This window comes from Peromyscus eremicus, chromosome 15 (genome assembly GCF_949786415.1).
Source record: "Peromyscus eremicus chromosome 15, PerEre_H2_v1, whole genome shotgun sequence".
Classification (NCBI taxonomy): Eukaryota; Metazoa; Chordata; class Mammalia; order Rodentia; family Cricetidae; genus Peromyscus; species Peromyscus eremicus.
Window position 1 is genome coordinate 22,183,697 of NC_081431.1, and position 12,494 is coordinate 22,196,190.

Sequence of the window (12,494 nt, forward strand, 5' to 3'; positions counted from 1 at the left end):
TCTGTTTGTTTGCATGCTTGTTATGCAATTAACCTTCTGCCTAGGTTTCCCATTCCAGCAAATGATGTTCTTACTCCAATCTAGGAAACAACAGGAGAAGTTCCTAAATATATTCTTTGGGACTAGAGGGAGCACTAATATACTCTATATTTTTAACCTATTAGTTCTTCCAATGTAGAGCTTACTGTGGTAGTGAGGAGGAGGAGGAGGAGGAGGAGGAGGAGGAGGAGGAGGAGGAGGAGGGGGAAGGGAGGAGAAGGATGACCAGCATTTATTGAGCTCTCTTGGCACCAAGGATTGTTCAAAGCTTTGTGTAGATTAATTTACTACTTTATGTAGATTAATTTATTTAACCCTCACAACTTTTGAAGTGGGGTGTTATGATTATTTCCCCTTTATCCAGAGGCATAAAGCCATTTTTCAGATAACACAGTTTTAAACGGTGCATCAGGATTTGAACCCACTACCAGTTCTATTAATTCAAAGATACTAGTCCCATGCAGAATTCAGCCTTCTTGTGTCTACAAACTTCCTGTGACTATTCTCAGTAGCAAGTCACTAACACTCATACTTTTTGACAATTTGCACAAATTGTTAATAGGCAATTACTGATAACCTCTGGCCAGTCACCTAACCAAGAGCGTCTCAGCCAGCCCATTCTCTCCTTAGTTGTCTAGGACTCAGACAGGATTGCTACTCTATCTACAATCGCTACAGTTATCTGTATTTCCTTCTTTATGTGGTGCTGGTGACCTCCAACCTGTCTAGTTCCCCGTATCTCATCATTGCCTTCCAGAGAACCCCTTGTACACTTGCTGAGTGACACATAAGCCCTGTGGGATGAGGTTCGTGTTTTTCTCTTCAGCTTTGTCTTACAGCATGCCTTTGTAACAGTGTGTGTCCCCATCATCCATTACATTGTAGATATCTGCCATTCCCTCAGAGCCAGGTCTCTCATGTGTTTGGCATCTTCTTCACCCACCACACTATATTCCAACTCAACACAGAGTCCATCAAAATGTGCTTCCTGGGGGCCCACTGTATGTCAGGGCCTATGGCAAGCACAGAAAATAGACCTGGGTCCTAGGAGTTTTCATCCTTACCATCCCTGACTTCCAAATTAGAAACATGATTAATTTGGGCCAACCTGGAAATAAGAAGGAGGAAGGGATGTTTTAGAAAAGAACTCAGACTAAACCACCTTTATGCTCTCTTACAACCCCACCCCCATCCTCTTGATTTCTCTCTAAGGCAAGCATTTATTAGTTTGATTTCAACACACACACTTGTACCTGTAATTACTATATAATGTCTGTTTACTTTTTTAAACGAAAATGAATTTAAATTAATCTTGTTTTGTGAATTTCAAGGCACCCCCTGAGATAAATGAAGACACTCCAGGGTGTCATCAAACCAGTGCTTGGAATCCTAGCTCTAGAAAGTGGAGAAGCAAGCTCATTAAACCTTCAAGGAGCCAGAGGGAGAAATGTATGCAGATACGCGAGCAGTGCGCACAGGAAGGAAGGAGTTTTATATGTGCATCATATACAGAGAGCAGGGGAAAGGTGGCTACCAAACTGTGGTTCTTTGGGAAAGTCTCTTAGAAACGTAGCCATCAATGTCATTTATTCCTAAGGCCTCTCTATCATAGAATTGACACTAAGGACATTTCCAAAGTCCCCTTCCTTCCCTGGTCTGAATGTCAATGGGAGATGCTCACGTGAGATGTAAAAGAACAGAAAGGTAAATATTATTTTCCAGCGGTCAGCAACTAGAAAGAAGACAGGTTTGCAGCATCCAAGTCAATTTCTTAAGACTCCTCACATCAGTACTGCAGACTGAGATAACTGTTGGGAATTTCCCAGAGGTCTTTGAAATTTACAACGAGATTGTTGGCCAGCAATGATTTTGAGAGCATCTCGCTTGGGTCTCCCAGGCCAAGCTCATCTGTGACCTTTGCTGAGCAGCCCATCCAACAGGTATATAAACCTCAAACTCCTTACACTGCCTCCCTCCATACCTGGGCAGCACAGAGTGGCTTCTCTTTGCCTGCTCTCTCTCTCTCTCTCTCTCTCTCTCTCTCTCTCTCTCTCTCTCTCTCCCTTTTTTCAATGTATATTCTTCAATTCTTTTACAATACTTGTTTGTATAGTGTGTTATCAAAAGTCTTAAACATTTTAAATGTACAATAAACATTCCTTGTAGTGCTGGATTGACCCCAGAACCTTGCATGTGCTAGGCAAGCTCTACCACTAAGCCACACCCACGGATCTATAGGGACACTATAGAAGCACAAAAGAGGCACGTAAGCCCTGAGTGGTAAGAAGCCTTCCTAGGACATTTGGTTTGCTTCCAGACTAAACACTGGTAGAGATGCAATTTTGCAACAAGCTAAGGGACAAGTGAGCAGGTGAAGGACACAGCTGGGCAAGGCAGGAAAGAGCACATTGCTTCTCTGAGTCCGCATGCATTGAGGGTGATGGGGACATACCTTGTTACAATGGCATGCTGTAAGATGAAGCTGAAGAGAAAAATAAGAACTTCATCCCACAGGGCTGGTGTGTCACTCAACAAGTGTACAAGGGCTCTCTGGAAGGCAAGTACAGAGTACTGGATGGGCTAAGACCTGTGTTCTATGGGGTCATCAGGGCTACCTAAAGGGGAAATTTGTAGAACCAATGTAGAGGGGGTCAGTCCAGAGGCCCATAGACATGATGAGTTAAAGAGGTTCTGGAAAGATGGAATCTGAGTGAGAAGATCTGCCCCGAAACAGGAAAGAGGGTGTGGCATGTTAAGTTGCCCACGGCTCCCTCTCTTTCCTTCATATTGTGGGGAAGTGGGAAGCTCATAAATTGGATTGCAACTAGAGTAGTTTCTGCCGTGCCTGGGATGTAGTTAAAAAGTGAAGAGGGCAGGGGGTGATGTTTCAAGAATTCCCCCAGAAAGGAAATCTAGGAACCAAGCCCTTCCTTGGAACAAAAACAGGAAAAGCACATGTACATTTAAGCATATTTTTCTTGGATTTCTTTCTCACTTGCACCTACAGCCAATAGATTGTTCTAAGTCAGGCTGTGAGGTGTTTCTAATTGGCCCTGGGCTTCCATCCAGGCCAGTTAGACTCCCCTAAGACCCCTCTCCCTCCCTCCCTCTCCCTCTCCCACTCCTTTGCTGCTGCTGCTGCTGCGGCTCACCTCCTCTGCCCAAAGACCTGTCTGCGCTCTCAGGTTTCTCAAGCTCTAGAGAGACGTCCCCTCATGACCACTGCACTACTGCCTGTGTGCCCAGGTCCTGTTTTCTGGGCTACCACTGATTATCAAGCAGAAAGGAAAACAGCTACAGGGTAAAGCGCTAAAAAACACGATTCAAGGGCAGAGGTGGGAAGCTCAAGGGACGCCCACCCATGGGGCCCGAGCGTCTGAATTTCTCACAAGTACCATGTAATGTCAGTTGTGGGTCAGAGTTGGAGAAGCACTAACAGGAAGGAGAAGCACTAATGTGAAGGAGAAGCACTAATGGGAAGGAGAAGCACTAATGGGAAGAAGAAGCGCTAGCAGAAGGAGCCTGCTGAGGAGCAGAGCTTTGGGCAGCACCAGGAGAATCGGGCATCGTCTATGTGAGCTCCATACATCGACTGTATTTGTTGTATTTTTCAATAGAAAATGAACTAGTATGGTCAACAGCTTTGGAAATTTGAAGGCTTAAAAAAGTGAAGAGACAAGGAACAATATAGCCATTGAGGATCTACTCACGCTACCGTAGTCAACATATTAAAGATCAGAAAATAAGTAAGAGTGTCTGGAAGTTTTCTCGGCTGCAGAACAAAGTGCCACAAACATGGTGGCTAAAGAATTCTTTATTATGTCACAGTTCTGTAGATTCAAAGTCCAGTTACAAGCTAGCTGTGTCCTTCACGTGGGATCTCAACAGGCTGACATCAAAGTAGCCACTGGGCTGTTATCCATCTGAGCTCCAAGCACCGTGAAGGTAGAAATAAAAGAACCCACCAAGATGGCTTTTGGAGCAGAAGTGATGTTGCCTGAATGGTCCCCCTTGGTTCCGCCCTCACCTGCCTTTGTTGAGCAGTTTTACAGACAGTAAAGCCTGCCCCTTCCATCTACTTCCCTAGCTCCAACCCCTACAATAACATCTGACATAAGGCAGTATCCCCCCAACACCCCAACTTACAAGCATCTTAAATGCAAAAGCACAAGAAATCAACTAGTAAAATGTGAGGTTTCAGCTAGGGAATGTTCTTCACCCATACACAAATCACACATTTTCAACAAGACAAAAAGAGAGAGAAAAAAAAAACAAGGAAAAGCTATCAGTGCCATCTGGTGGAAAGACCTATATTAAAATGTCCAAGGTGATCTGGCCACACCCGACTATTTCAGACCTTTACATCCTCTGACGACACACAGCCAGTAGATTCTAGGGCAGTGTCAGCATTAGTTTATAGGGAATATGTCTGGTTAAGAGCAAGTGTGTTGTGACTGTTCACATCCTGTACATGGCCAGTGGAAAAGTAATTTATATGTCATCCCTAGCTGTCTGAATACTGTATAAACCTTTACCTCCAACACCACACACACACACACACACACACACACACACACACAAACATCTTTACCCAAACAACTCTAGTTGGTTACTCTACATGTAGTTCCCCAGATGTGGAAGTTTTGCATTAACCTCTCACAAAACCCACTCATAACACAATTGTTCTTAGTGTTATCTTTCTCTTCTGTTCTTATTTTCATTCTTGTATTTATTGGAAATTCATTTTCTTCTTTCCTTCAAACAATACTTTCATCTATAGTAGTTATCTGTTGCTATATAACAAATTCCCCCAATTCTTGATTAGTTAAACAATAAGTATGAGTTAACTCAGTTTCTCTATAAGGAATTCAGGGTAGGCTTGGCTAGATGGTTCTAAGCCAGGTAGTCCACGAGATTACAATCAAGATGTTGTACAAGCCACCTAAGGTCCTGACTGGGGCTGAGGAGGGTCCACTTCTTGGACAGTTTACTCACCAGCTTGAAGACCAGTCAGAGGCTTCTGGTCCTCCTCACAGAGACCTCCCCACATCCTTACAACATGGCGGCTCACCTCTCCGCAAGATTTCCCGTGACAAATCTCCTTCCCCAGGAAGAATAAGGAAAAAAGACAAGTTTTTTTGTGGCAAAACCTAGGAAGTTATATACTACCATTTCAACAATAGCCTACAGGCTACGAAAACTAGCCCTAGCACTGTAGAAAAGAACTACCCAAGACATGAGATTCCTGTTGGGGACATTGTGGAGGTTGTCTTCCACACAGCCTCTTCTTCATGGGTCCGATTTCCAGATCTTTGGGTCTTGGTATAAAGTTTGTTAACACAAAGGAAACTCCGAACATTTCAGACACAGACTGTTTGTAGTTCAAGTGATCCTCTGCTTTGATTGGACATGGGGACCTGGCTGGAGGAAGCAAGTGTCTGAGCCTACCTTCACCCTCTGCCAGTCAGGAAACTAGAGCCTTGTGGGGGTTTCAACGAGAATGGTTCCACAGGCTCCTATATTTGAACACTTGGTCCCCAGTTGGTGGAACTGTTTGGGAAGGATTTAGGATGTGCAGCCTTATTGGAGGAGGTGTGTCACTGAGGGAAGGCTTTGAGGTTTCAAAAGCCCACGCCATTCCCAGTTTCTCCCAGTCTCTCCCTCCCCCCCTCTCCACCTCATGCTTGTGGATTGAGATGTGAGCTCTCAGCTACTACCCCAGTGCTAAGCCTGCATGTCCACCCGCCTGTTGCCACGCTTCCCACCATAATAGTCATGAACTCTGTCCCTCTGGAACCACTGTAAGCCCCAAATTAAACATTTTATTTCATGTTATCTTTGTCATGATGTCTTAGCATAGCAATAGAAAAGTAACTAAGACAGACAGACAGACACACACACACGAATTAAGTCAAAACATCATCATCAACTAGAGGAGGGATAGTTAGGATATGCTAAAAAGCATTCCATTGAGCTTATGAAAGGACAGAGAACAAAATGGAAAAGGAACAGCCTGTCTTTAGAAACTTGTAGTGGTTCCAATCCAGGCTTCTCCCCGCCCCTCCCCTGACTTCTTTCATGCTTGTTATTTTCATTGCACAATTAGCTTTTGACTATATATTATCTGATTGTCAGATAATGACAATTGCTTTGATGAGCAGTTTAGTACTTTATTACATATTCTGGGAATAATTATATCTGTGTCTAAATCCCCCCAAGTATGTCATAAATTCCTTGAAGTAGGAGAAATTACTAAAGCTTATTGCTCCCCAAAAACATGTCCCTCAGCACACATATACCCACATACTACCAATACACCAGCATATAATAGGGACCACGCCCATAAAGACCAAGAAACATGGCCCTTTTACAAAAATAGGAATTAAACAGAGAATCACTTTCTTAAAGGGACAGACAGGAAAGGGGGGGGTCTGCAAGATGGAGACCCATCTTACAAAAGAGGAAGATGTGAGAGTGACAGAGGGTGGACATGATCTCAGTGCTCTGTATGAAATTGTCAAAAAGAGACATTCTAAAAAAAAAAAAATAAATAAGCCTCTCAGGAAAATAAAAGCATAAGCTCAACAAATCACCAAATTAATATGGAAAAATGCTCGTATCTACTTTAATTGGTGGTTTGTGAGTATATACATGTGTAAAAGCTCACTGAAGTGCGTATACATGACATGCTTTAGTGTGTGAATTATATTGCAATAAAAAAATGAAGTTTTAAAAGAAGTTGCACATAATATCCAACACAGTCCTCACAAAATTAAAGAATCTACAACACTCTGGAGACTCGGTCGGTGTCTTGGTGTAGGTCTTGCCGATGAATTCTGCTTATTTTTTCCATCCATTTACTTAACATTTTGAACACCATGTTCAGGCACCAATTAAAATGAGAAGATTCAACAAATCAGTCTTGGTTCCAATGAAAACAGGAAACCCAGGTTCAACAAACTCCCCACAGTGGGAGATGAAGGGTACACAGAGCCTAAACCCTCCTGAGGCCCAAATAACCCTAAACAGAGTGAAGGATTCTGTTGGTATTGTGTAAAGAGCTGACATGGTTAGTTAGCGTCAGGAGGCCTATCCAGAACCTCAGGAGAGGCTTTTCTTACAGAAACACTCAGCCAAAACAGAAAATTAAATGAGACCCCTGGCTGGGACACAGCTGAGACAGGGACCTTAGCCCTTCCCTCCCTGGAAGGAGAAACAGATGAGCAGACAAGAGACAGGAAGTCCTTAGGTGTCTTTCCATAGGGAAACCTGGGTAGGAATGGGGAATCTGTTTTTGACCTCACAGAGACCCACAAAAGAGCACACAGATAGCAGTTCAGGGGCTCCAGAGATGGAGAATCTGTCTCCCCAAAAACCTCTTTCCCACTGGAGAAGACGGACTTGGAGCTCGATAGTAAGCAGATAAAGGATGGGCACAGAGGGGCAAGGAGACGTGTGGGAAGTTCTTCCCTGACAAGAGGAGGGAACAGAGGGAGAGAGAAAGCAAAGGACCCGAGAAGCGATAAGCTCACCAGGACAGTGACTGGAAATGTTACTTCCAGAGACAGCACAGCCCCATACCCTGAAGAACCTCAACTGAGAGAAGCTGAGTGGGGTGGCCCGTGGCTCACAGGCCACACAACTCAGGAGTAAAACTGGGAAGCTACAAAGACAGAGAACTCTGGGAGCAGTGGTGGTACGAGGCAGGAAGTCTTTCATCGGGACTCCAGTGGAAGGGGAGATCCAGCGGCTCCTGAACCATGGGAGAGCAGATGGCTGCATAGGCTGTCCACCTCGGGGAGGGAGAAATCCTTACACTTGGCTGAAGCCATGGGATAACTCTGTGTGTTAGCGGTAGGGGAACAGCGGTGTCATGGGCAGGAATAAAGATATATGTCCCTCCCTCAGGCTGTCCAATTGCTAAAACAATGGACTCCAAGATACTGGAATTTCCCCAGGAGTCTCAAGCTGGGGAAGGGAAAGGCTGGGAGCCTGATGTCTGCTAGATGGGGAACTTGTCTCCCAGAAAGATAAGTTCTGACAACCTGTCTCCTTGTATGAGAGACTGAAGCAGAGGCTATGATGATGGGCAGGACCACACCTTGACCAGGAATGCTCAGTTATGCATAACTCAAACTCTGTACTTAAACCTAAACCTCATGCCAGGACCCCAAAGGTAGACTTAGGGGGCGGGTAGGGACCGGACCTCTTTTTTCCTCTTACTAATGTAGCGCACTGAATAAGTCTCCCCCTGCTTTCCCTGTCACTGTTTATGTAATTGGCCCATTGAGGACAAGTAGCCAAGCCTGGCTTGTTAGGGCTGCCCAGGCCCAGATTCTCCCCTAATGACCCTAGTAACGAAGCAGGAAGTACATCTTCATGTTCAGGTGCTGTGGGCTTAGCTCCACATGTCCTTGGCCAAGTTAACCAACCTCTCTAGGCCTCTGGTTACTGGTGTACCAAAAGGATACAAAAATATCGTCCTCATTTGGTTATTTGAGAAAGGATACAACACAAGACAGGGGCTGGAACAGGGTTAACATTTCCCGCAACTACTGGTAGTCAGATTTAAAGGACAACACACACTGCTCTGAGGCTGGGTGAGATACTGTTCAAGATAGAGGTCTGCTCACGCACCCCAAGAATAACAATGATACACTCTTGTCTGGCCCAGGCTAGAGGGACTGGGGGAGCGGGACCTTGAATAAGTAGCTGTCTGAACTGTGAATAAAATTAAGAAGACACCCAGGGCTTTAAGCAAGGCGGTGTTTGGAAAGGTGTGAGGGCGGTTGTCTGACAGAATGGCAGTTCCCGTGTGACTGTAGGAAAGCGTTGTGCTAGTGAAGAGTCTAGAGAACCTTCACCTCCTGGAGGCCTCAGCTTTCTCATAGCTAAAATGGGGTTGCTTCGATCTATCTTGTGACCATTCACTAACATATTTAAAAGTGCTTGCACAAGTACAAATCACAAAGCAAATGCTCAATTATTGTTAGCTCTTCGGTGGTTGACTGTAATTACCATATTACCCTGAGTGCCATTTCAAGGTGCCACAGGTCGGCCCCCACCCCCCACCCCGCCACGCCGTTTTTTTTAACAGTCCCAGCAATAGAAAAATGAAAACGATTGCCTGGGACACAGTCATTCCCTCCTACTAGAAGAACTCAAGAAGACACCAACAATGACTGCTTGGTCATTAGAGAGATTACCCACCCACACCTGCGAGCCCAGGCGGGACTGGTTTTTTTCACCCATTTAAACCCTTGCGCATAAACGGTGAAGGGAAGATTAGGCCCGCGGTGCAGTAACTACAACACACCACCAGGGAGCAGCAGAGCCCAGCCCTAGGCTGTTTTATCCACAGGAGCAATTAATTTGTCCCAGGTTGTCTTAGTGTATTCGCTCCCAGCTGCAACAATCGCGCTTGTTGTTGATTATCCAACCTATCAACGAAGGTCCTGCTCGGGATCGGCGGGACCGCAGAGCTTCTCGGCTCCTCTAGGAGCCGTCTTAGCCCCGCCCCTGCTGTTCCAGCCAACCCTGGGTGGAGAGGAGCGTCACAGGGGCGGGACCGAAAGACCACGTGGCCGGCTAGGGCAAGTACTGAGCAGGGACAGAAGCTAGCCCCAGGGGGTGACAGGTTGCCGGGCGGAATAGGTAAGGCCAGCCTCACCCTGAGTGCCCTCCCTCCACGATGGGCGTGCAGCCTCCCAACTTCTCCTGGGTGCTCCCGGGCCGGCTGGCCGGGTTGGCGCTGCCGCGGCTCCCCGCGCACTACCAGTTCCTGCTGGACCTGGGCGTGCGACACCTGGTGTCCCTGACGGAGCGCGGACCCCCTCACAGCGACAGCTGTCCGGGCCTCACGCTGCACCGACTGCGCATCCCTGACTTTTGCCCGCCGGCCCCGGAACAGATCGACCAATTTGTGATGATCGTGGACGACGCCAACGCCCGGGGAGAGGTCAGCGAGTGGGAGCCACAGCGAGAGGGCGGGGCCTGGGAGGAAATGAGTGGGCGGGGCCGGGCGGGAGGGTGGAGTCGGAAAGGAGCGGGAGAGGCCGTGGGGCGGGGCGATGCGGGGAGGGGCGGGGCCGGGTGGGACCGGGCGGGGCTGGAGCTAGATGAACCCACTCAGGGACCCGGAGTCAACTGTGCGGCCAGAAGAGAGGGAAGGTGATACCAAGAAGGCTGGAGAGAGTACTGTCATGCAAAATACTTCCAGGAGTCCGGGCAGCGCCAAAGCCGGATGGAAGTGGTTCAAAACCCATTTTCTAGAGGTCCATATGTCATGGAGACAGACTTGTAATTTTAAATTTTACTAGCAGCTACGTTTTTTAAAAAGATAAAAAGAAGCAGGTAGAGTTGATTTTGCTACTAATCCGGCAAGTCAAAAATATTATTTCAACATAGAATCAATAGGAAATAACTTATTAATGAGGCATTTCCAGTCTTTTTCGGGCCACATCTTCAGAGCCTGGTAAATAGTTTATGCCCAATCTCAGTTTGGATTGACACATTTCAGGTAAAATACCACCACCACGGGCAGCAGGGTGTTCTGTACTGGATAGCAAAGGTAGAGAGGGCAGGCTGAGAGCCCAGCTTGGGAACGGGCCACTTTAGAGGCCTCCTAGTCACCAGAAGCAAGGACAGTCCTCAACAGCATTAATGTCGCTTGTCCTCTGGGGTCCTGTGATCTGTGGGAAGAACAGCGCCTTTCCGTGGGGACAGGAGGCTGTCGGGGAGGGCATTGGACTCCACTCCATCAGTTTCCTCTTTGCAGACCTGTTGGAGTGTCCTGTGAGGTCCTGTGATCTGTGGGAAGAACAGCGCCTTTCCGTGGGGACAGGAGGCTGTCGGGGAGGGCATTGGACTCCACTCCATCAGTTTCCTCTTTGCAGGCTGTTGGAGTGCACTGTGCCCTGGGCTTTGGCCGCACCGGTACCATGCTGGCCTGCTACTTGGTGAAGGAGCAGGGCTTGGCGGCAGGAGATGCCATTGCTGAGATTCGGCGCCTACGGCCAGGATCCATTGAGACCTATGAACAAGAGAAAGCTGTCTTCCAGTTCTACCAGAGAACGAAATAAGGGACCTGACAGCTCCCCAACTCTCCTGCTGCATATGGAAAATGTGGCCAGGGGGGACGGGAAGTACTACATCCTTCACCCCCCTTTGGTTCCTATCGGACAGAAGCAATCTTTCCCCAAAGCCACAACCTGATTGACAGAAGGGCGGAGACCCCATGAATATGAGTTAATAACTAATAAGAACTCATTTGCACTGCATAGCATTTACACAGCACTCCCAATACATCAACTCCACATAGCCCTGGGTCGTAGAAAAGGTAAAAAATTATGTCTGTTCTTTGGATGAAGTGGCTAGAGCTCAGAAAGGCCTGTGGTCACAATTCTGGAAAATAGAAGGATGGGCCAGGACTATAACATACACTTTTGTCTCCTTGAAGATGCTGAAATTCTAGGCACTGTTCCCTGATCGTATGTGATGCCGTTTCTGGAGACCTGGTCAATGGAAGAGATCCATGTCTCTGGCCACCCAGCTTCCAAGCAGCCTCAGGGCTCTACACTCCCACGTGAGGAGTGCCCTTTTGATGTCACTCCATATGTGGGTTCATCTGCTCCGCTTGAGTCACCTTTGTCCCTCTCAGGGTCAAAAGACTTGGATGACCCAGATCTCCCCCCCCCACCCCGCCCCGCGCTTTCTCTCCCTTTCTCCCCCTCCCTCTCTCCACCACCCTCTCTCCCTATCCCCCTCTTTTCCTCTCTCCCTCCAGCCCTAGCCACTTCTTTACCAGCCTCAGATGCACTCAGCTCATCTGTTACCTCCAGCCCCTATGGCATCCCCAGCCTCAGGCCAAGGAGTGCGGGAACTGAGTCTTGGTGCTTATACAGAGTGAATATTAAGTAATCGAATAAATAACTCTGAGGCTGTGACTCTTGGCCATGTTTCTCGGGTGTTGCTGTCTTCACCTCCCCCCTGTTGGACTCCATCCTGCCGTTAACACCAACCACACTTAGGACTTTCTGAGAGATGAGATGAACGTCAGACATGAGCCCGATGGACTCTTTTAAAATGTCAGTCTGAATTCTTGCCTTGTCTTCTGCCATAATAGGCTGAACTGAACTAAGGGAGAATTCATCCTGAGACGTACATGGAGTGCCTGTGTGAACTGGGTGCTCTTAGAGGTGGAAGTGACTCAGCAAAATAAGGCATGATTCCTGTTCTCAGGAGCCCAGGGAGATGGGTGATGACAGTCCATTCGCACATGATGGATACTCAGAGCCTTCTCTACTATTCCAGGCACAGGACGGAATAGCCAAGAAGTCCCCTAGAGCCTCCATCTCCTGTACTGAAGACCAGAGCTGCAGCGCCTGTACCATCTCCTCCCAGTACTTCTTCCCCCATCCTCTGCTGCCCCTAAGTAAACATTATCCGGCTCCCTC

General features: G+C 47.3%; 1 protein-coding gene across 1 annotated transcript; it reads left to right on the plus strand.

Moving 5' to 3' along the window:
* Window positions 1-9,637: 9,637 nt before the first annotated feature.
* Dusp23 (dual specificity phosphatase 23) lies at window positions 9,638-12,045 on the plus strand. Its single transcript, XM_059280827.1, has 2 exons — window positions 9,638-9,997; window positions 10,935-12,045. Exons 1-2 carry the CDS (start codon window positions 9,731-9,733, stop codon window positions 11,118-11,120), a joined length of 453 nt encoding a protein of 150 aa, XP_059136810.1. The 5' UTR covers window positions 9,638-9,730; the 3' UTR covers window positions 11,121-12,045.
* Window positions 12,046-12,494: the final 449 nt, after the last annotated feature.